This window comes from Agrilus planipennis, unplaced genomic scaffold (genome assembly GCF_000699045.2).
Source record: "Agrilus planipennis isolate EAB-ADULT unplaced genomic scaffold, Apla_2.0 scaffold66, whole genome shotgun sequence".
Classification (NCBI taxonomy): domain Eukaryota; kingdom Metazoa; phylum Arthropoda; class Insecta; order Coleoptera; family Buprestidae; genus Agrilus; species Agrilus planipennis.
In genome coordinates this window covers 1024023-1047589 of record NW_020438868.1, presented here as the reverse complement: position 1 = coordinate 1047589, position 23567 = coordinate 1024023, and the positions used below count along the sequence as shown (strand labels likewise).

Below are 23567 nucleotides of genomic sequence, written 5' to 3'. Positions count from 1 at the left end.
ATTTCTTAAACCAAAAAAGATTTTGCAACGGTTTTTATAATTCCTTGATTACTTCTTCTACAAAATTGTACATTTAGTTACTCGTTACTAGTTTTTCTATTAGTAGCAAATGCTTAACTAAACTCTGAGCCATCTATTGTGGCGACTGAAGTAATAAAACTTCAAGAATATTTATAAGCTTAACATCAACAGAAATAAGAAGGACCGCCCGAATTTTATTTAGTGACAATGTTAAGGAACAATCACCCTTATTAAGTTCATTTTTGCAGCTAAAATTCAACAAAAATGTTGCACTACCTGCCAATAATTCGAAAAACAAAGTTGTGGAATTCGTTTGAACACACCCTTCTGAAACTTATCAAATTGAGCTTTGAGGGCATAGCAGAATATAAAACGTGTTTCATTTAAATGGTGCAACAAAGTTGTAATTGCACTTACGCATGAGCAAAGGCGCTGTATTGTTGGCAGATTTATTGCATGAGCCGCCACTTTAGATGACTCAGAGCTTAATTAGTTGATGTAAATTACACTATTTTCATAAAAATAACTCTATATATAATGTTTCAGCAAGCACTGTTTTCCTCAAAAATAACTACTAATTTTTTTACGTTATTTTCGAATTAAAAGCCTTTAGTAGATATGATTCTGTATATAGTTAATGTTAACTTAAATTAACTGGATATTTAACATTTTCTAGAAGAAAGGCGACATGGCCTACATCTTCAGTTTTGCATCCCTACTTTTTGTAGTCTACACTACACTTGCCCTAGACCTCTACAGATTAGGCCCTACAGTTACTCCAAGCCATTATGATATCGAATTAACCCTTTTACCAGGATTCGGTCCGAGCGCGTCATTTTCAGGAAGTGTAGCAATTAAATTGAAAACTTCGGCATTAGTTACACTGTTCGATCTTCATTCCAGCGGTTTGACTTATAGTAGTTTAGAGCTTTACGATACTGATGACCCTACCCAAAGTAATAGGATAATAGATTATAGCATGAATGAAACCTATGGTGATAAGCTTTGGATTCATTTATCAGAAGATTTAGTGGTTGGAAGAGATTATATCCTTACAGCCAATTATACTGGAATATTGCACGATGACATGAGTGGATTTTACAGAAGTTCGTATAAAGATGCCAATAAAAATACAAGGTAGGTCACACGAACTTTGCCCTTGCCTCTTCTCCTACTAAAGGCGTTGCTGTAACTAATAACCTTCAGAGTTCAGTTGAGTCCAAAATTAGTAATTTCTATTATTTTTTCATTCTTTATCCAAAGTGTAAATGTGGAAGACATCAAATTATTTTGATCTATTTTCCCTTTTTCTCTCCGTGCATTTTCAAAAATACTAAGCATGAAATTTTCGTGAAAAATTGATCTTAAGAATCTTGATTTGATCTAATAGATTTAAGTATACTCGCTTCAGTTTAATTTTGCCGGATTTGGATTATAAAGTCAAAATTGTAAATCTTTTACTTTATTATATATTACTTAAACAATAAATATCTATACTAACCCGTATGTTAGAATAAGATACCCTTATCTTTCTCGGTTAGTCGCAGGTAACAAACACTACTTCTACCTTATAAAATTTGTGCATCTTTCTTTCTATTTAATCAGTTTTAGAATGTGTCTCTCTTTTATTACTTGTCAACGCCATTGAAATTTATTTAAGATTCATTACCTTTCGTACCCTAAATGCCTATTACAAAAATTAGTCACATATCCAACTTTATCTGTTTATTCTCATTTGAAATGTGTCAACATCTTCTGAAGTGTATTCAGTACAATTTATGAATGATACGGAATCAATCAAGATAAAACTGACTGCAGTTCAAAATCGATTAATCCGCAACGGAAGTTACATAATCTGATAATTACAATTGATGCAAGAAAACAAAAACAATGATTTTAGATTGGAAGAAAGAATAAACTTAAACTCGACTAACGAACTTTTAGAAATGGTTGTAATTTAGTAATTATAATAATTGATTAACGTACCAATCAGAAAAACAAGGATTAAGTTGTTAATTACCGTTATAAATATACCGAAAATGCATACAAATGCATACATAAATTGTTTTTAAACAACAATAAGATGAAATATATGTAAAGATACTATTGTTGTTAATTTTAAGACGATTAACCATTACCTAATGACAACATTCAACTTTAACAACTTATTTCTACCCCGTTTACACTTAGTAGATACATGTTTTTACATCTGTACTTCTACGACTGACTATCCCACATTGCACCTGCCGGGTGCAGGATAAGTGCCTGTTGCGCAAATGAATCTTGCGCTAGGAAGATTAGCCTTCAACACTGAACAAAATTAACTAACCCCTAAATTAGATAACGATATTACGTACAAATATGAGATCATCTCTTACATAGGTCGCGTTAACTGCCGCTCAAATTTGTTTCTTTTTTTTCCAATTTTGGTTTGCGCTTAGCTGATATCACCTTCTGCAAGTAATGGCAATTGATATACATATATAAAAAAAATGTGTGGTTTTATGAAACCACGATGCAAGTGAAACTTTTCGGATTGTAGGCATTTAACTGTAAATTTTCGGAAAATTATTCGATATAGACAAGGTATGCAACTCGCGATTAAAACACACAAATTCCGCGGAGCACTTGCACGAATGAGTGAGAATATAAATGCTACACGGTTAGCTCATGCGAGCCATGAGCGCCGCCCTATTGGTGTTGGCTGCCTGCCGAGCGCCTTCCACTTTTACCCCTACGCCACGACCGGCTGTAATGCGACATGCGATACCGCAAAAATTTGAGCCGATGCAGTAAAAGTTTCACTTTAAAAAAAATTCAAAACTTCCGTCGCAATGCTTCTTTTCTTGTTATGTCATGTACATCATTTATCGTTATCTAATAGAAATGGGTTGATAACACCATCTTCTAATTGTACTTTAATGCTCTCTTTAATATATTCCTGTTAATAATGACGATTCTTCACACATTTAGATGGCTTGCAACAACTCAGTTTCAGCCCACCTATGCTCGAAAGGCTTTCCCATGTTTTGATGAACCGAAAATCAAAGCCACCTTTCAAGTATCCATTATTCATCCTGATGATTTCAATGCGCTGAGTAATACGGCCATATCCTCTAGAAAATTGTAAGTATAAAGGCTTTCCATTGATGTAACATCCAATCTCCAATATAGCAAATAATTTTAGATATAACAAAACTTTGGGCCTATATAAAACAAGATTCCGAAAAACCCCTAAAATGTCCACATATCTGGTTGCGTTCGTTGTTTCCAATTTTACCGGTTTAACCAATTCTTCGACTAATTATGGGGTATACGCCGCACCCCATCTCCTTAACACTACCCAAACTGCATTTAGTATTGGTCCAAAGCTTCTTACAGAAATGGAGAACTTCATTAACTTGACATATTTAAGCTCCGGAATTGGCAAACTGAATCTGGTTGCTATTCCCGACTTGCTGTTCGATGGTATGGAAAACTGGGGACTTATCACTTACCGGTATGTAACAAATCAATTATATATTATTTTTCTTTCAAAACGTACTAATATCAATTATTATTTCAATGAAAGAGAGATGAGGCTGCTCTATAATCCAGAGGAGTCACCACTTCATGCAAGAAGGAATCTTGCAGAATTAACTATGCATGAAATATCTCATATGTGGTTTGGAAATTTGGTGACTTGTGATTGGTGGTCGTACTCTTGGTTAAATGAAGGATTTGCAACATACTTTCAATATTTTGGAGCAGCATGGGTGAGTTAATTATAGAGATATTTAGACGACTGTATTTGGATAGCTTTTCAGTCCATTTGGTTCGTTTGAAAAATAATATTAGGTGCAAACGTAATGGCTTACTGGAGTCACACTGATACGTTTAATAAAACATTTTAGGTTGAAACCGATATGGAACTCGATAAAATATTTGTACTGGAACAATTGCAACAACTCGCTCTTCCAAGTGATGCTTCAAGTTCCTCAGAACCTCTTAATTCAAATGCTTCTACACTAAGCGAAATCGACGATAAATTCGGTACAATCAGTTATAGTAAAGGTAATAAAAAGTTTAGTTCTCTATTGAAAATCTTTCGTCGTAATAATCAGTAGCAACGGAATAAATCAGGTGGCTCTATTTTATCCACTTTTTGATCCCTTCTATCACATGATTTAGGATGGTTTTACCTTTGATCCCCAAGAACTATGTGGTCTTTCGTATTAAAATTTGACTTCGTCAACTGTACTTTTTATTCAAAACCATCCAAAATAATACATTCCAAAACTAACAATTTTGATTTTTGGCCTGACTTGCTACGTAATCCCCCTTAACGTGAGATAAGACGTAATAAAAATACATTTTTTAATAACAAAAGACTACACTGCTTAGATACCAACCCCCTCGAGTATAGGGTAGAGCCATCGCCCTCCTTTCAGAGTTGTTTGATAGAAAGACACCACATAAAGGTTAGATTAAACTATTAAGTAAGATTGAAACAAAATTGTAGGTGCTTCGATCGTCAGAATGGTAAAACACATCCTTGGATACGATAACTGGAGATCAGGACTTATAGACTATATATCACAACAGTACGTAGGATATTCTGCACAATTTTTAACAGACAGTACTTAATTAATTTCTTTCTGTTACAATTTTAGTCAATTAGCAACAGGAACCCCCGACCAACTGTATTCTGCGTGGTCAAATTACTCTCAATCCTTGCCCTCAGGATTATCAATATCGACTATTTTAAGCAGTTGGGCCGATGTAGGGGGGTTTCCTCTGGTGAAAGTATCTTTATCTGGAAATAACGCGGTCATATCGCAGGTAAATTTTCTTTCAACTAAATACTTGTATTATCCTTTCCGAACGGACACATGTAAGACAGAGATTGTCTTTCAGAAACAATTTCTACTAGATCCTTCGGAATCATCGAGCAATGAATGGTACGTACCCCTTACGTATACCACCTCCCTTGAACGGAATTTTGACAATACAACACCGTCTCGTTGGTTGACACCAGGACAAGACGTAACGATTTCGAATATCCTTCGAGGAGGATCTGGATGGGTGCTTTTAAATCTTCAACAAACTGGTAACTAAACTTTAAATTCCTAGGCAGTGATTTGTTCAAACTGTCGTATATACAGATCGAGATTGCTAACATTAAACAGCTTTCAATAACTGCTACAGACGGCTCTGTGAACGCCATCTGTATAACTAATGCGTACTTCATAATAATTTTTGTCCCGTTTAGCTCAGAAGTTTCTGTCCATTAATTGTTTTACTTTCTTTAATGTTTTATAATCGCTCGCACAATTTGTTCTAACTATCCATCAATAAACATTCTTTATGGTTTACTTCTAAACTATTCTAAACAAATCCAGATTCACTACTTAGTCTATTGACAATAACGAAGTTAGAACTGTGTTATCCTTTATCGTTAGCTGGTTAATGTATTAAACGATAATTGTCTACAGGATATTACCGAGTGACTTACGATGACGATTTATGGTCCCAATTAGCAAGAGGATTACAAAAGGATAATTTCGACGGCATCCCAGATTTAAACAGAGCTCAAATAGTAGACGACGTTCTAACATTAGCAAGAGCCAGACAGCTTTCCTATTCAGACGCTTTTAATATAATTTCGTTCCTTTCAAAGGATACAAGTCTTTATCCATGGTACTCTGCATTCACGTCCTTTTCATATTTGAGAAGGAGATTCCAAACGCATGCTACTCTTGGAGCACCACTTAGGGTATTAAATATTATGTTAAATATTTTCGTAATAGAGTATTGGCTCCTAAAGCCAAAGGTCTCATGTTCGATTCCCTTCAAAGGTTTGATAGTAGCAACAATTTTTTCTCATTAATTTGAAGTACTCTGTAGAGGGTTGTTACATCAATATCTAGAAATTTGTTAGATATAAAGTATAAAGGACAAATTTCTTTAAAATATGTCATATATATTGAAACATTTGTAAATTAATTCTGACAAATTGCTAACTATATAGACGCGTTTCGTCGTTATTACTGTTGTTACCTCTCGTGGCTTAGTGGTCAAGACATCGGTGCGTAAAGCGAAAGGTCCCGGGTTCGAATCCCGGCGAGGGTACGACATCAACAACAATTTTCCTTCATTATTAAAAAGTCTTATGCATATTAATACACTTAAAAAAAGTAACAGAAATTTGCCTTTGAGTTGCATGATGAATCTATAGTACAATTTTCCGGACAAAAACAATAGCTCCCCAAAACTCCTTCCTTTCCTTTTTGCCACAATTAAAAATCTACATTTATATCTACTGTGATTTTTAGAGAATATCTACTAAAACCTACATTATTTTCATCTTTATTTAAAGGAGCATCTGTTGAATCTAATAGATGCACTTTACAAGAACGTTTCATTCGCAAGAAACCCTTCAGAACCTTACGCGATTGTTCGAAAGAAAGCACGAGGATTGCAGTTTGCTTGTGAACTAGGACACAGTGATTGCGTACGAAAAGCACAGGACCTGTATAGCTCCTTAAGGAATAACAACAGAGCGTAAGTGCTACCTAAAAGACAATGTTTAACAAAAATAAGATCGCATTAGTTTTCATCGCGTTTCAAGCTTATAAGACAGATTTAATGCTAAAGAAAAACGAAACCGTTGAGCTTCAAATTATTAATTAGGAGAATGGAAATGATTGAGGAGGCATAAAACAATGAAAAACTATTTAATTTTTTCGAGTTAACATTACATTCGTTAAAGTATCTGTATTATTGGAACACTTTTTCAAATTTATTTTATTAACATCATTCTCATTCATTCACATTTATAAAACGAAAACCCAAAAGTTTTTCGACATCAATTTTTAGTGTCAATCCGGATGTAAGAACTGCGGTGTACTGTACAGCTTTGAGACATTCTAATGACTCTGGCGACTGGTATTATTTGTGGAACAAGCTAACGGAAGAAACTCTCGCTACAGAAGTTTTTATAATCGTAGATGCTTTGGGATGTTCCAGGAATGAAAGTTTACTCAATGAGTGAGTTATTCCTAAACCCTAAGACATGTAATAGATAATTGAAAATATGTACTGGTCCCATGTGAAAAAAAAAACAATCTTTTTGAAACAAAATTCAAATCATTCAAAAGTTTGTGGGTATTTTCAAGGAATAAGAGCAATGCAAAATTCATTAAAATTGTTTGCCAAAATTGACGAAGAATTTTAAGAATTAAAAAAATTAATAAAATACAGTTATCAACTTTATAAATGGAATATTATCAGGTATCTATGTATCCAAAAATCCACTTAACAGCACAAATAACATGTTATACGATATACAACACGGGCATAAACTTTTTTCGAATTTGCTATCTAAAACAAGCAATTTAAACCTACTTTAATGGCAAAAAATTACAAAAAACTATTGACGAATTGAAACAATAAACAATATAATATTGAAAAAAGCTGTGACTACAGGAAAAGAAGATTAATTACAAGTAGTCGATAATTTTGTTTTATTAGTGTTTTATTCATTTTTGAAGCTTCAATTTGCTTCTCAATTAATTTTGGCATTTAATTTCAACAATTTTAATCGTTGAAAAAGCACACAAACATTTGGGCGAAACGCTGGATTCTGTTTAATAAAGACTGTCTGTATCATCCGGTACCAGTTTAAATTTTCATTTAATATACGAAAACCCCAGGAAAATATGTAAATTGATAATATATATATATCTAAAATAATAGCTATCAGTTAATCGAATGTTTACTTTAAGATACATGACCCTGGCTTTAAACACTTCGACTGGTATACGAAGGAGCTACGTTAGTTCCGCGTTTTCATCAATTTGTGGAAGTAATCCTGAAGGAGTCGAAGTCACTTTAAATTACATACAGGAAAATTATCAAAAGTTTATTGATTAGTAAGTCTCTTCCAATAAGCACCTATTAATATTTTCTGTAAGTAGTTACAGCTGATATTGAGATGTGTTCTCATCCGAACTTTTGCCGAAATCTACAGATTCTTCACTTTCAACTAAGCTTAAATTGATGAACATAGAAATATGTTTAAAAGAGATACATTCTATAGATTACGGCACAACGTATTGGAAAGGACAAATAGTCCTTAGCGGCCCTTAAAGCTTAAAACTGACAATAAGTACGTACAAAATGCATATCCAATGTAATACTTTTCGTTTTCTAGTTCCAATGATACTTCACTATTGTTAAGCGTTTTATCTGATGTAGCAAGCAGGATGACCACCGAAACCCAAATTCAAAAGGTAAGTATACATTTATAGAGTAATTACTCATTGATCATCTCTCATTATTTCAGCTGGAGTCATGGATTTCCGAAAATTCAAACAGTTTGTCCGCTATTTCGTCCTCAGTCCAAAGCTACATAAGAAGTGCCAGAAATAATCTTGTTTGGGATCGAGAAACTGCAGTTCAATTAACCGATTTCTACTGGCTCCTAAAGCCAAAGGTCTCATGTTCGATTCCCTTCAAAGGTTTGATAGTAGCAACAATTTTTTCTCATTAATTTGAAGTACTCTGTAGAGGNTTTCCGAAAATTCAAACAGTTTGTCCGCTATTTCGTCCTCAGTCCAAAGCTACATAAGAAGTGCCAGAAATAATCTTGTTTGGGATCGAGAAACTGCAGTTCAATTAACCGATTTCTACTCCAAATCGTCCTCTTTCTATTCGTCGTCTTAAGCAACAACCTAACTTACTGTTCATTATTATCCTTTTAAAAGAAAACATTGTATTTGTAATGAATTACCAATGTAAATAAACAATGTGAATGAACAAAAAAGTTAGGTAAATAAAACGTATATTTATATACAACTTAACATTGTTACTAACACAATCGTATTATTTGTCTGTTCGTGTTGGTGCATAATCAATATGAGAAAGCAATTATCAGAAATCATAAGTGATTTTGATTTTGGAATTTTCAGCAAATTTCTAACTTGTTTTGTTGACGATCCACGAGCTTGCTCCCTGACAGTCGTCATTTGTTTCAAATAATCAATAAACGTTTAAGGTTCATACACTTCAATATGAATTGAATTTATTTATCAATTATGTGCTCATTCGCAGATAAAATCTTTAATTGTGCTTTGTATTATCACAAAAACAAAATACAGATACTATCACAACAACGCATTGGTGAAAGCACGTGTAATAATGAGATAGATAGTCTTCATAGACTCTATATTCGTTCAGAAATTAGTTGGCTAATTAGTCTTGGTCAGGTAAGTCCAATTTTATTAATTCATCAATTCAGCAAAATCTGCAGTAGGTAAATCTCAGAGCAAATTAATTAAAATAGAGCTAAAATAGTAAATCGAAAATTAATAATAACATTTTTTTAATCATTTACCAAGTAGTACCATTACCGAAAGTTTTTAAATACACGGCGTGTAATTGATGTTTGAAAAGAATTTTTTATAGTTGTTCATAACACAAAAACAGTACTTAGATTTCGGCTCTGAGAAAAGGGTTGAACAGTAATACAAAGTAACGTATTCGTGATTATCATACAGGATCGCCTTCAGGATAATTTGTTGAGACTCAGTTTAAGAGAGTGTATTTTCTTATCATTTACACTAAGACCAAACAATTTGCAAAAGTTTTCTTAATGCGTTGTCTATTTCGCACAATATAAAGGTCGTCGTATGTTACAGTTGCTTCCTAAATAAACAAGTACTCATTTTTCTTTATTTTATTTTCTAATTAGATAGATTTTCTAGAAGAGCACCATTATGGCCTACATCTTCCATTTTGCATCTCTACTTTTGGTAGTCTACCCTACACTTGCGCAAGATCCCTACAGATTGGGGACCACGGTATATCCAACGCGTTATGATATCGAATTAACCCTTCTACCAGGATTCGGTCCGAGGGCGTCCTTTTCAGGAAGAGTAGAAATTGGTTTGGAAACTTTGGCATTAGTGACATTGTTTGATCTTCATTCCAGCAGTTTAACTTATAGTAGTTTAAAGCTGTATGACACTCAAGATCCTTCTCAAAGTAATCTGATAGTCGATTATAGGTTGAATTCAACTTATGGTGATAAGCTGTGGATTGAGCTATCAGACAATTTAGTGGTTGATAGGGATTACATCCTTTCAGCCACTTATACTGGAATATTGCATGATGATATGTATGGATTTTACAGAAGTTCGTACAAAGATGCCAACAGAAATACAAGGTAGGTCACACAAACCTTGCCCTTTCCCCCCCTCGCAACTCACAACATTTAGAGTTAAATTGAGTCCGAAGTTTATAATTTCTGTTATTTCTTCATTCTTTTTCTAAGCATTTAATGTAGAAGACACCATTCATTTGTGTTTGAATTTCGATTTTTCTCAGTACATTTTCGGCAAAATGTCTCTCTTGATTTGAGACAGTAATATAAATATAAGTAGGTCCTCCATACCAATAGCTTCGTCACTAGCAAAAGTGCGCTTAATTTTTAGCGCTTTAGTACTTTTTAGCGTAAAACAGGGTGGCAGTTTCAGAGCCCGCCCTAATTTTATTCCCCTTTGAACCTTTTACGTAAAGTGCAAACATCTTCTAAAGTAAATTTAGTACAAACTTGTGCCTTTCTGGAATCAATCAAGATAAAAACTGACTTCTAGCCGAAAAGTTTTATCAGGTATCTACATCAAAATTAAATTTATTTGTTTTTTTAAGTGTCACGCAAGTTAAGACTGATTAGGTTTTCAGCGAAATCGGTTCAATCATTTTTCGTGGAGAATCAAAAAACTAAAAAAAAAAGGCGAACTAGCTGAGCTAGAAATAAAAGAGTGATGCTTTATTTTCTATAATGAACAACAAGCACTTGTGCAGCAACGTAGATAGACAAGTAAATATTAGGAAGGGAGTCCGGCAATATTGCACACTGTAACCGCTACTTTTTAATCTACACATCGAAGACGCGATCAACATCATTAAAGATAGTACAACTGTAGGGATAAATATGCAGGGGCAAAAGATTGGTATGATTACATTTGCAGATGATATAGCAGTATTAGCATCTAGCAAGGAGGAGTTATAGATAGATTTAAATAAAATGGAAGCGGTATTAACAAAACAGAGTCAAAAGGAGACAAAAAATTAGAAGAAGTGGCTGATTTTAGGCACCTAGGAAGTCAGATAAGTCAGGATGGAAGGAGTAGTAAGGATATAAAGCAGAGGATAGCGCAGGGTCAAGGCGCCTACAATAAAAATAAATTACTTCAATGCTCACGAACGGTTAATTTAGACATTCGAAATATATTGTTAAAGGTGTATGCTGCGCATGCGAATGATAAGGATACCGTGGATAGAGACATTAGAAAGAATCGAAGAACAGAGGAATCAATAGAAGTCAATAAGAAATACGCGAGATAGACTGGTAGGACACCTTCTCAGGCATGAACGTCTAGTTAGAGACATATTATAGCCAGAAACGGGAGTTAGGAGGGGTAGAAGTAGACCTAGATTAGACTACTGTTCGCAAATAGTTAAGGATTTGGGTTGTTCTAGTTTTAGGGAAATGCGAAGATTAACTCAGGATAGGAAAGAGTGGAGGTGCGTGTCCAACCAGTTTTAGGACCGACGACCTTATGATTATTATGATGACGACGTATATTTTCCTGTTGATAATGATGATTCTTTACACTTTTAGATGGCTTGCAACAACTCAGTTGCAGCCCACCTACGCTAGAAGAGCTTTCCCGTGCTTTGACGAACCAAACATAAAAGCCAGGTTCGAAATATCCATTATTCATCCTCAAGATGTTCATGCCCTTGGTAACACGCCCATAGTCTCTAGAGAAATGTAAGTAAAAAAAATCCCCGGGGATGTAACGTTCAATCTTCAATTTGGCAAACAATTTTAGATATAACCGAAGTTTGGGCCTATATAAAACAACATTCCGACAAACTCCTCAAATGTCAACGTATCTGGTTGCGTTCGTTGTATCCGATTTTAGCGGTTTAACCAATTCTTCGATTAACTACGGGGTATACGCTGCACCCCCTCTCATTAACACTACCAGATTTGCACTTGATATCGGCCCAAAGCTCCTTAGACAAATGGAGAACTTTATTAATTTGACATATTTAAGCTCCGGAATTGGTAAACTGGATCTGGTTGCTATTCCGGACTATGCAATGGGAGCTATGGAAAATTGGGGACTTTCTACTTTCAAGTAAGCAACGAATATGTTATATTATTATATTTTATTCTTTGTTTCTTCCCAATGAGTATATTAAGAATTTTTGAATTAGAAGAGGGTGAAATTACTTATTTGTGTACAAGAAAATTCCAATATCTCTGTCTGATATAATTAATTAACTAAGTAATCTACCTTGATAAACCTTTAGATCGAAAGACGAAACGTCGGTGGAGATTAAATAGTCAATTAAAACTATTTCAGCCCTTTCTGATAGCTTGTAATCGAGCAAATATGATTTTACACTTATTTATCCTCATGATATTTATTTTAATTATTATTTAAATAAAAGTGCAATTGAACTGCTATATGACCAACAAGAGACGTCAACTCATAGAAGAAGAACCATCCCGGAAATGATTATGCACGAAACAACACATATGTGGTTTGGAAATTTGGTAACTTGTGACTGGTGGTCGTTCACTTGGCTAAACGAGGGATTTGCGACATATTTTGAATATTTCGGAACAGCATGGGTGAGTTGGCATTTAAATGCATTTTTCTGAACAACAAAATTTATTTAACAAATATCATTTTAGGTCCAAACCGAAATGGAATTGGACAAAATATTTGTACTGGAACAATTACAAGTCGCTTTTCCAAGTGATGCTTCAAATTCGTCTGCACCACTTAACTCAAATGCTTCCACACTAAGCGAAATCAGCGATAAATTCGGTACAACTAGTTACAGTAAAGGTAACAAAAAGTTTAGTTCTTTATGGGAAATCTACTTCGTCATAATCAATAGGAACGAGATAAATCATGTGGCTCTATTTTAGTCATTTCTTGATCCCTTCTACCACACAGTTTCCTATAAATTTATCCTTAGAATGGAATTTGCATTAAATTGGTTTTACATAATTTTTATTTTTTTTATTCAAAACCATCTGAACATTTTAAAATACACGTCATCTTCAATCCAACTATTGCACGTAGATAACGAACGTTACCACTCCCATATAGGGTTCAGGTCCTTACCTTTTCCCAGGGTCTTCCCTTCTAGCAGAGACTTATGGTTTAGATACAGTCTAAGGATTACTTTAAATTGTTAAGTAACTAATTATAATGTTAAAAAACAATTCCAGGTGCTGCTATCATTAGAATGGTAAGATACATCCTTGGATACAATNGTTACAATTTTAGTCAATTAGCAACAGGAACCCCCGACCAACTGTATTCTGCGTGGTCAAATTACTCTCAATCCTTGCCCTCAGGATTATCAATATCGACTATTTTAAGCAGTTGGGCCGATGTAGGGGGGTTTCCTCTGGTGAAAGTATCTTTATCTGGAAATAACGCGGTCATATCGCAGGTAAATTTTCTTTCAACTAAATACTTGTATTATCCTTTCCGAACGGACACATTTAAGACAGAGATTATCTTTCAGAAACAATTTCTACTAGATCCTTCGGAATCATCGACCAGTGAATGGTACGTACCCCTTACCTATACCACCTCCCTTGAAAAGAATTTCAACAACACAACACCGTCTCGTTGGTTGATACCAGGACAAAACGTAACAATTTCTAATATCCTTCGAGGGGGATCCGGTTGGGTGCTTTTAAATCTTCAACAAACTGGTAACTAAACTTGAAATTCTTAGGCAGTGATTTGTCCTAACTGTCGTATATGTAGATCGCGATTTCAAAGCTTTTTGCTTCCATCAGCACACCGTGCAGACAGTGCCGACGGAACAATGATCAACCGCCTTGTTTCCATTAAACAGCGTTCAACTATTCATGATTGAAAAAATAAAGATTTCAACCCTTACAAATCCGTCTCAACAATACGAAAAATACATGTTTCACAAAATTATATTATTATTATTATTTCAGGACATAATTATTTTTGCAACAAATTCAACTTCACTGTATAGTCTTTTGACAATAATCAAATTATAACTGAATTATCCTTTCTCGATAATAATTGGTTGATGTATTGAACAATAATTGTTTGCAGGATATTACCGAGTGACTTACGACGACCAATTATGGTCTCAATTGGTAAACGGATTGCAAAAAGATAATTTCGACGGTATTCCAGATTTAAACAGGGCGCAAATAGTAGACGACGTTTTAACATTAGCAAGTGCCAAACAGATTTCCTATTCAAAGGCCTTTAATACAATTTCGTTCCTTTCAAATGATACCAGCTATTATCCATGGTACTCTGCATTCACATGGTTCTCAAGCTTGAGAAGAAGACTCCAATTCCATCCTACCGTTGGACCACTATTTACGGTATTTAAATTTTTATTTAATGCCAAAATTAAAAAAGGAGAACTAATCTTTAAATCCACGCTTATTCCATAATTATCAGGGCCGGATCTACATATATATAGGCCTTTTAGACTGCAGACCAGGGTCCCGTGACTATAAACCCATAGGAAAAATTTCCATTGAACTTCAATGGGAATCAATGGAAAATTTGTAAATTCCATTCAAACCCATTTGACATAAATAGAAAAATAATTGTTTCCATATACAATAATTCCATTAATATTTACATACGAAAAATTTCCATTGATTTTCAATGGGAACCAATGCAAAATTTATAAATTCTATTTAACACCATTCAATATAAATGGAAAAACAATTGGATACCTGAAAATGGAAAAGATCTGGTTTGAGATGATTAATACTTATTAAAATAAATGGAGAAAAACGTGCTGACGTTAATGTGATTGTCAAAGCAAGATGAAAAAAACCTCATATTTCATCTTGATTAAAACGAATGTCATTTAATTACCACCAACAATAATTAAAAGTAAAAAATAAAGAATTGACACTAGGATTTCCATTGGGCTCAGCAATGGAAGTTCCAATGGAACGCAACGGATATCCCACTGCGTTCAGCAATGGAAATCCCATTGAGTTCGGGAATGGGATTTCCACTAGAATTCTAGTGGAAATTCCATTCTTATCGGTGGTAATTAATTTTCATTTTTTTAATGGAAATACAATAGAAATTTTTCCTACGGGAAGAGACTCCTTTCTTTCCCTTTTGCATTCCCTCGTCCATTTCTTTTAACCACAATTGGATACACCTACTTATATCTAGTCGAATTTTTAGTACCAACAAATTTGATAAAACCCAAATAATTTTCGTCCTTATTTATAGGGTCATCTATTGACACTAATGAACTCAATTTACAACAGCGTTTCGTTCGCAAGGAATTCTTCAGAATCGTACGTAAATGTACGCAGAAAAGTATACACATTGTTCTGGGCTTGTACTCTAAGGCATCCTGACTGCATACAAAAATCACAGAACCTGTATAGTGCTTTAGTAAACAACAACACACCGTAAGTACTACTCAAAGGATAATGATTAACAAAGATCAAAATCGTACCAGAAATAAAAAATTACGTATTCTTATAATTTCTACAAATTATATAATGAAAATTTCCAACGCTATACATTTCGTTATCCTTCCAGTCTACAAAAGATTGAGAAATACTGATGCTGATAAAACAATGAACAAAACCTAGAATCAAATTTACATTTGTTAATGTTCTGCTATTTTCATTCTACATTCTTTTGAATTTCGGGTGTTTATTTTACCATCTTTACAGTTCTAGTCTTAAAACTCTCGTACATTAGATCTTAGGCGATCAAATACGTAATAATTTCATAAAAGTGGACCCCCAACAAACTTTTCGTCATCAATTTTTAGTGTCAACCCTGACGTAAGAAGTGTGGTGTACTGTACAGGTTTGACATATTCTAATAACCCTGCCGACTGGTATTACTTATGGAATAAATTAACACGAGAATCTCTCCCTTCCGAAATCAGTCTTATTATAGACGCCTTGGGATGTTCCAGGAACGAAAGTTTACTCAATGAGTGAGTAATTTGTAGACTTTCGAAAATATAGTAGAAGATTGAAAATATGAACTGGTCTCAAGTGATAAAATCCAACTTTTCGCTCAAAAGTTTGTGAGCTTTTTCAAGAATTAACAACAATACATTATTAATTGAAATATTGTTTGCCAAAATTAATGAAGAAGAACATTTAAGTTTGTTGAATTAATAAAAATTAGCAAAATAGAGTTTCAACCACTATGTCGACTACAAAACGTCCTTTTTATGGATAATATAAATGAAATATTATCAGGTAACATTAAATACAAATATATATCCAATTAAATGCACTAAAAAGCACAAATAATTCATAATAATATANACATTATTAATTAAAATTGTTTACCAAAATTAATGAAGTTTCTTGAACTAATAAAAATTAACGAAATAGAGTTTCAACTACTCACAATTATTCAATTTTGCCAAAGGATTTCAACCAATTTGGTCCTTAAAGCAACCACATAAACTTTTGCGCGAATCTTTTTGTCACTTGGTTGCAGTTCAAATTTACATTTAGTGGACAAAAATCCGTAGAGAATATGGAAATTCTTAAAAATGTATCTTAGTCAGTTATTTTAATGTTTACTTTTAGGTACATGAACAATGCTTTAAACTCTTCAAATGGTGTAATACGGAAACACGATGTTAGTTCAGCGTTTTTAGCAATTTATTCAAGTAATCTCGAAGGAATCAATATCACGTTAAATTACATACAGAACAATTATCAAAAGATTATTGATTAGTAAGTCTAAGTATTAATATTTACCGTTAAGAACTACAGCAAATGTTTATATGTGATTCTTTTCCGATGATGTCTATCTAATACTTATCAAATTTTTTGTTTTCAAGTTTTGACGGTACCTCAACATTGCTGGGTATTTTATCTGATATGGTAAACAGGATGACCACCGAAAGTCAAATTAGAAAGGTAAATAGACACAAATCTTTTATTTTACATGGAATAAAGTTTCATTAATCGTTATCCCTCATTAATACAGCTGGAGTCATGGATTTCCGCAAATTCAAACAGTTTATCATCTATTTCATCCGAAGTGCAGAGCTACATTGCGAATGCAAGAAGTAATCTAGCGTTGGAACAACAAATTGCGACTGAATTATACAATTTCTTTAATTCATCTTAGAATTCATCATCTTAAGTAATACATGTGCGTTATTCTAACACGCTAGAAGCCTTTTTCATTATTTCTTTTAATTGCCAAAGTAAATGACTAATTATAACAATCCTAAAAATCCAAATAAAGTATCTGCTTGTATACAACAAGGTTTTTTATTAAACTTACAAAAAGACAGTCAACTTTTGTCTGTTGATGGTGCCTATAATTATAATGAGAATGGAATTTAAGGAAAAATAGGCAAATCCATCCAAAATTGGTAAACATTTAAAATATATTTACGTATTTTGTCCACGTACTTACTGCTAAACTGCCTTCTTCTTATAAACGCACATACTTAAATCCTTTTTTATAGATGTATCCTTTTTATTTTACAGGAATGTATACGTTTTTATTTTACCGGAAATTAAAAGACTAAACGTACTTACATTACCAGTCGTTTGCCATTAAAATTTACATCTTTCTCGTCCAAATTCCATACCGAACACTTGTGATAGATAAAGTTTTGCATCCAAAACACTATATTTTCACTACCACTCTTTATTAAAGTCACCATTGCAAAAACGCCGATTTTGTTATTAACGTATTTAAATTCACAATTAAATATTCCGTGCGAAAACCATTACCCGAAAGCTCACCGACACAACTGACTCAAGGACACTTTCACTTTTTAAAGACGAGCATGCGTGCAATTTCTTGTCCTGTGTTAGATATGTACCTATCGAGCATGTGCAGACAGTCAGTTGTTTAAGAAAATCTTAAAGCCATGCACAGACTGAGCGACAAAAGCTCGCGGCGCAATTTTATCATGCAACAAACGAATAAATCGGTTTATTAGTATTATAATATCTATAAATAATAAATTTGATCGATACACTGTCACATAAACACACACACGTACACATGCAAACAGTTTGTCATCTATCTATCCTTAGTTCAAAGCCACATCAAGACCGCAAGAAATAATCTTATTTAAGATCGAGAAACTGCAGTTTCATTAAACAATTTCTACTTTTCCAATTCGTCCTCTTTCTATTCCTCATCTTAAGTAATAATCCTAATTATTGTTCAGTATTATCCTTTTAATAACGACATTGCATTTGTAATGAATTACCAATGTAAACAAATAATTACAATAATTACAAAGGTTGTTGTTGTTAGACAAATAAACTGTGTATTGAAATACAGCTGAAGTTTTTTACTAATACAATCATAATTTTGTCAGTTTGCGATTACAATGAAAAAGCAATTATCAAAAATCCTAAAATTGTTAGATAAAGATTTAAAAGTCAAGTGAAGGACTGTAGGAGTTATCCAGGAGCAGACGTAGATAGCGATTATAACCAAGTGATTACGGAGACCAATCTTAAGTTCACAATTGTGAAAAAAATGTAGGGTTGAGATACAGAAATAAAAGAATAATAGGCAGTTAAAGAGCTTGAACAACTTGAGTAGATAAGTAAATATTAGGAAGGGAGTCAGACAAGGGTGCATAGCACACTGTCATCCCTATTTTATAATATATACATCGAAGACGCGATCAACATCATTAAAGACAGGATAACTTTAGGAATAGGTATACAGGGCTAAAATATTAGTATGCTTAGATTTGCAGATGATATAGCACTATTAGGATGTAGCAAGGAGGAGTTAGAGATAATCTTAACTAAAATAAAAGCAATATTGACACAACACTGTTATATGAAAATAAATAAAAGTAAAACAAAAATACTGGTATGCAAGGGAAGAAAAAGTAGGGAAAGAGCGAATATAAAGATAGGAGACGAAAGATTAGAAGAAGTGGCTGATTTTCAGTATCTAAGAAATTAGATAACTAAGAATGGAAGGAGTAGTAGGGATATAAAGCAGAGGATAGTNAATTAAAATTGTTTACCAAAATTAATGAAGTTTCTTGAACTAATAAAAATTAACGAAATAGAGTTTCAACTACTCACAATTATTCAATTTTGCCAAAGGATTTCAACCAATTTGGTCCTTAAAGCAACCACATAAACTTTTGCGCGAATCTTTTTGTCACTTGGTTGCAGTTCAAATTTACATTTAGTGGACAAAAATCCGTAGAGAATATGGAAATTCTTAAAAATGTATCTTAGTCAGTTATTTTAATGTTTACTTTTAGGTACATGAACAATGCTTTAAACTCTTCAAATGGTGTAATACGGAAACACGATGTTAGTTCAGCGTTTTTAGCAATTTATTCAAGTAATCTCGAAGGAATCAATATCACGTTAAATTACATACAGAACAATTATCAAAAGATTATTGATTAGTAAGTCTAAGTATTAATATTTACCGTTAAGAACTACAGCAAATGTTTATATGTGATTCTTTTCCGATGATGTCTATCTAATACTTATCAAATTTTTTGTTTTCAAGTTTTGACGGTACCTCAACATTGCTGGGTATTTTATCTGATATGGTAAACAGGATGACCACCGAAAGTCAAATTAGAAAGGTAAATAGACACAAATCTTTTATTTTACATGGAATAAAGTTTCATTAATCGTTATCCCTCATTAATACAGCTGGAGTCATGGATTTCCGCAAATTCAAACAGTTTATCATCTATTTCATCCGAAGTGCAGAGCTACATTGCGAATGCAAGAAGTAATCTAGCGTTGGAACAACAAATTGCGACTGAATTATACAATTTCTTTAATTCATCTTAGAATTCATCATCTTAAGTAATACATGTGCGTTATTCTAACACGCTAGAAGCCTTTTTCATTATTTCTTTTAATTGCCAAAGTAAATGACTAATTATAACAATCCTAAAAATCCAAATAAAGTATCTGCTTGTATACAACAAGGTTTTTTATTAAACTTACAAAAAGACAGTCAACTTTTGTCTGTTGATGGTGCCTATAATTATAATGAGAATGGAATTTAAGGAAAAATAGGCAAATCCATCCAAAATTGGTAAACATTTAAAATATATTTACGTATTTTGTCCACGTACTTACTGCTAAACTGCCTTCTTCTTATAAACGCACATACTTAAATCCTTTTTTATAGATGTATCCTTTTTATTTTACAGGAATGTATACGTTTTTATTTTACCGGAAATTAAAAGACTAAACGTACTTACATTACCAGTCGTTTGCCATTAAAATTTACATCTTTCTCGTCCAAATTCCATACCGAACACTTGCGATAGATAAAGTTTTGCATCCCAAACACTATATTTTCACTACCACTCTTTATTAAAGTCACCATTTCAAAAACGCCGATTTTGTTATTAACGTATTTAAATTCACAATTAAATATTCCGTGCGAAAACCATTACCTATTTTTAAATTAAAATCCTTCAGTATTATTTTGAAAAGCTACAGTTATTGTTAACTTGCGATTAAATGGATATTTAATAACAATTTCTAGAAGAGTGACAACATGGCCTACATCTTCTATTTTGCATCTCTACTTTTGGTAGTCTACCCTGCACTTGCCCAAGATCCCTACAGATTAGGAATCTCTGTATTTCCAATCCATTATGACGTCGAGTTAACCCTTCCCTCAGGATTTGGTCCTAGAGCATCCTTTTCGGGAAGAGTAGAAATTGGTTTAGAGACTAAAGCATTAGTGACAATCTTCGATCTTCATTCAAGCAATTTAACTTATAGTAGTTTAAAGCTGTACGACATTGACGATCCTTCTCAAAGTAATATGATAGTCGATTATAGATTGAATACAACTTATGGTGATAAGCTGTGGATTGAGTTATCAGACAATTTAGTGGTTGGAAATGATTACATCCTTACAGCCAATTATACTGGAATATTGCACGATGACATGAACGGATTTTACAGGAGTTCGTATAAAGATGCTAACAAAAATACAAGGTATGTCACACAAACGTTGCCTTCACCTCAAAACGTTGCATTTACATTTCACAATTTGCTCTAGCTCACAACCTTTGCAGTTAAATTGTTACCGAAATTAGTAATTTCTGTCATTTATTCATTCTTTTTCTAAACTGTTAATGTGGAAGACATCATTTTATTTTTTCTCAGTGCATTTTCGAAAATACTAGCCCTGGAACCTGGTTTTAAGATTCCTTATTTAAAGCAGTAATAGATATCAGAAAAAACACCTACAAGTGGCTAATGCCTTCTCCCTAACTTAAATGCGTTTAATTTTTAGCACTCTAGTAATTTTGGCTAAGAACAGGGTGGCAGTTTCAAAATTTCTCCTAACTAAACCTAATTGCAACTTTATCAGTTTATTCTCATTTAAAACTTTAGGTAACGTACAGACATCTTTTGAAATGAATTCGGTAGAATCTTGTCAATTACGTGTTAGTCATATTAAATTAATCAAGATAAAACTGACATCTGTTACATAAATAATCTAATAATTACAATTGAGGCAAAAAAAACGTTGATATCACATTTTATTTTTGTTGTATGTTTTCTGTTATTCTCAGTACTTTTGTTACATAATTTAATCATTACAATTGAGGCAAAAAAAAAAACGTTGAAGGTCTAGAAACGGTTGTAATTTTCCTATATTGATTTACATTATAATCACAAAAATCACTTTAATATCTATCAAGTACATATGATTAAAAAGGCTGCAATAAAGAGAGAACATTGTAAAACTACGTGGACGTCTGTATTATGTAAATTTGATTTACTATACAAAGTGTTCGAAAATAGAAAAAAAAAGGTTTCGTTTTAATAGCATCCATGTCTAATATGGTTCCAATCGAAAAAAGTTGTTCAGAATTCCAAAATTATGGGCTTTACAACAATACGCGGCGATATTCAAACTCTGTATAGGAAATCAAATCTGGATATTAAAGTCAAATAGGGAACAAGATTTGTTTGAAAAATTTTGTGATTGAACTTTCAGTTTAGCCACCATGAGCCAATTTTGGACCACCCTATATACAAATATACATATGTAAAGTGGTTTTGAATCCCATCCGACGTCGAAGAAATTAGTTGATAACGGAAACTTTCAAATAAATTATTGCTTTTTACATATTTTTATTGTAAAGCTCTCTAATTTTTTTCCACTTTTAGATGGCTCGCAACAACTCAGTTTCAGTCCACCTACGCTCGAAGAGCTTTCCCGTGCTTCGACGAACCAAAATTGAAAGCCAGCTATGATATATCCATTATTCATCCCCAAGATGTCCGTGCCCTTAGTAACACACCCGTAATGTCTAGAGAAGTGTAAGTAAAACGAATTTCCGTGGATGTAACATTCAATCTCCAATTTGGCAAATAATTTTAGATATAATCAAGGTATGGGTCTGGTTAAAACAACATTCCAACAAACTCCCAATATGTCTACGTATCTGGTTGCGTTCGTTGTATCCGATTTTATCGGATTAACCGATACTTCGAATAACTACGGGGTATACGCTGCACCCTATCTCATTAACACTACCCGATTAGCACTTGATGTAGGTCCAAAGCTTCTTAAAGAAATGGAGACCTTTATTAACTTCCCTTATTCAAACATTGGAATTGGTAAACTGGATCTGGTTGCTATTCCCGACTTTGCGTCAGGAGCTATGGAGAATTGGGGGCTTGGCACTTTCAGGTAAGCAATGTTGTTATTATTTATTGTTCATAAGATATTCATATTAATTATTATTTGAATAAAAGTGAGACTGAACTGCTGTATGACCAACAAAAGTCGACGCTTCATAGAAGAAGAACTATCCCAGAAATGATTATGCGCCAAACAGCTTATATGTGGTTTGGAGATTTGGTAACATGTGATTGGTGGTCATTCCTTTGGCTAAATGATGGATTTGCAACTTATTTTGAATATTTTGGAACAGCTCAAGTGAGTTAATTATACATGCATTTAAATGCATTTTTCTGAATAATTGTTTTTATCTGGAAAACTTTCATAATTATTTATTTTTGGAAAATAGGTATAAACGCAACGGCTTAAGCTATGGGTTTCTAATTAAGGATGTTTGGGAGATATATAATATATAAAATGCTACGAGACAAATAAAAATTTGGAAGAACGTTCCTCATTCAATTCTAAAACTCCTGTGAAAATTACAAATCGATTCACTCATCATCATAAGGTCATCAGTTCTAAGACTGGTTGGACACGTACCTCCACTCTTTCCTATCCTGAGCTAAACTTCGCATTTCCCTAAAACTAGAACAGCCCACATCCTTAACTATTTGCGAACAGTAATCTAATCTAGGTCTACCTCTACCCCTCCTAACTCCTGTTTCTGCCTCTAATATGTCTCTGACTAGACCTTCATGCCTGAGAAGGTGTCCTACCAACCTATCTCGCCTATTTTTTATTGACTTCCATAGAGTCCTCTGTTCT

General features: G+C 33.4%; 4 protein-coding genes across 5 annotated transcripts in view; 3 read left to right on the top strand and 1 right to left on the bottom strand.

The window, feature by feature from the left end:
- LOC108734684 (muscarinic acetylcholine receptor gar-2) overlaps positions 1-18377 on the bottom strand; it is a 155827-nt gene extending 137450 nt beyond the window's left edge. For both annotated transcript variants that reach the window (XM_025976520.1, XM_025976524.1), the window contains exon 1: positions 17666-18377. The gene's annotated coding sequence lies outside the window, so the exon portion shown is untranslated. The remainder of the gene's footprint in view (positions 1-17665) is intronic.
- LOC108734679 lies at positions 674-17272 on the top strand. Its single transcript, XM_025976284.1, has 27 exons — positions 674-1158; positions 2995-3147; positions 3209-3520; positions 3593-3776; positions 3915-4074; positions 4523-4604; positions 4674-4842; positions 4918-5110; positions 5496-5776; positions 6380-6564; positions 6880-7050; positions 7788-7934; positions 8216-8294; positions 8348-8530; positions 9768-10228; positions 11690-11842; positions 11904-12215; positions 12532-12715; positions 12779-12935; positions 13325-13551; positions 13627-13819; positions 14199-14479; positions 15360-15544; positions 15916-16086; positions 16697-16846; positions 16954-17032; positions 17103-17272. The coding sequence occupies exons 1-27, from the start codon at positions 710-712 to the stop codon at positions 17244-17246; spliced, it is 5445 nt and encodes a 1814-aa protein (XP_025832069.1). The 5' UTR covers positions 674-709; the 3' UTR covers positions 17247-17272.
- A 998-nt stretch (positions 18378-19375) lies between the features above and the next one.
- Positions 19376-19953, top strand: LOC112905028. Its single transcript, XM_025976573.1, has 3 exons — positions 19376-19527; positions 19635-19713; positions 19784-19953. The coding sequence occupies exons 1-3, from the start codon at positions 19382-19384 to the stop codon at positions 19925-19927; spliced, it is 369 nt and encodes a 122-aa protein (XP_025832358.1). The 5' UTR covers positions 19376-19381; the 3' UTR covers positions 19928-19953.
- A 668-nt stretch (positions 19954-20621) lies between these two features.
- Positions 20622-23567, top strand: part of LOC112904949 (membrane alanyl aminopeptidase-like) — an 18526-nt gene continuing 15580 nt past the window's right edge. The window contains exons 1-4 of the mRNA XM_025976279.1: positions 20622-21097; positions 22283-22435; positions 22497-22808; positions 22874-23057. Coding sequence (XP_025832064.1) covers positions 20649-21097; positions 22283-22435; positions 22497-22808; positions 22874-23057 — 1098 coding nt within the window. The 5' untranslated portion in view covers positions 20622-20648. The remainder of the gene's footprint in view (positions 21098-22282; positions 22436-22496; positions 22809-22873; positions 23058-23567) is intronic.

Excerpts from the sequence above, each read along its gene's own strand:
- LOC112905028 (XM_025976573.1), top strand. The coding sequence starts at position 19,382 with ATGAACAATGCTTTAAACTCTTCAAATGGTGTAATACGGAAACACGAT. Across the intron at positions 19,528-19,634 it reads TATCAAAAGATTATTGATTA|TTTTGACGGTACCTCAACAT; the intron begins GTAAGTCTAAGT and ends TTTGTTTTCAAG. Across the intron at positions 19,714-19,783 it reads CCGAAAGTCAAATTAGAAAG|CTGGAGTCATGGATTTCCGC; the intron begins GTAAATAGACAC and ends TCATTAATACAG.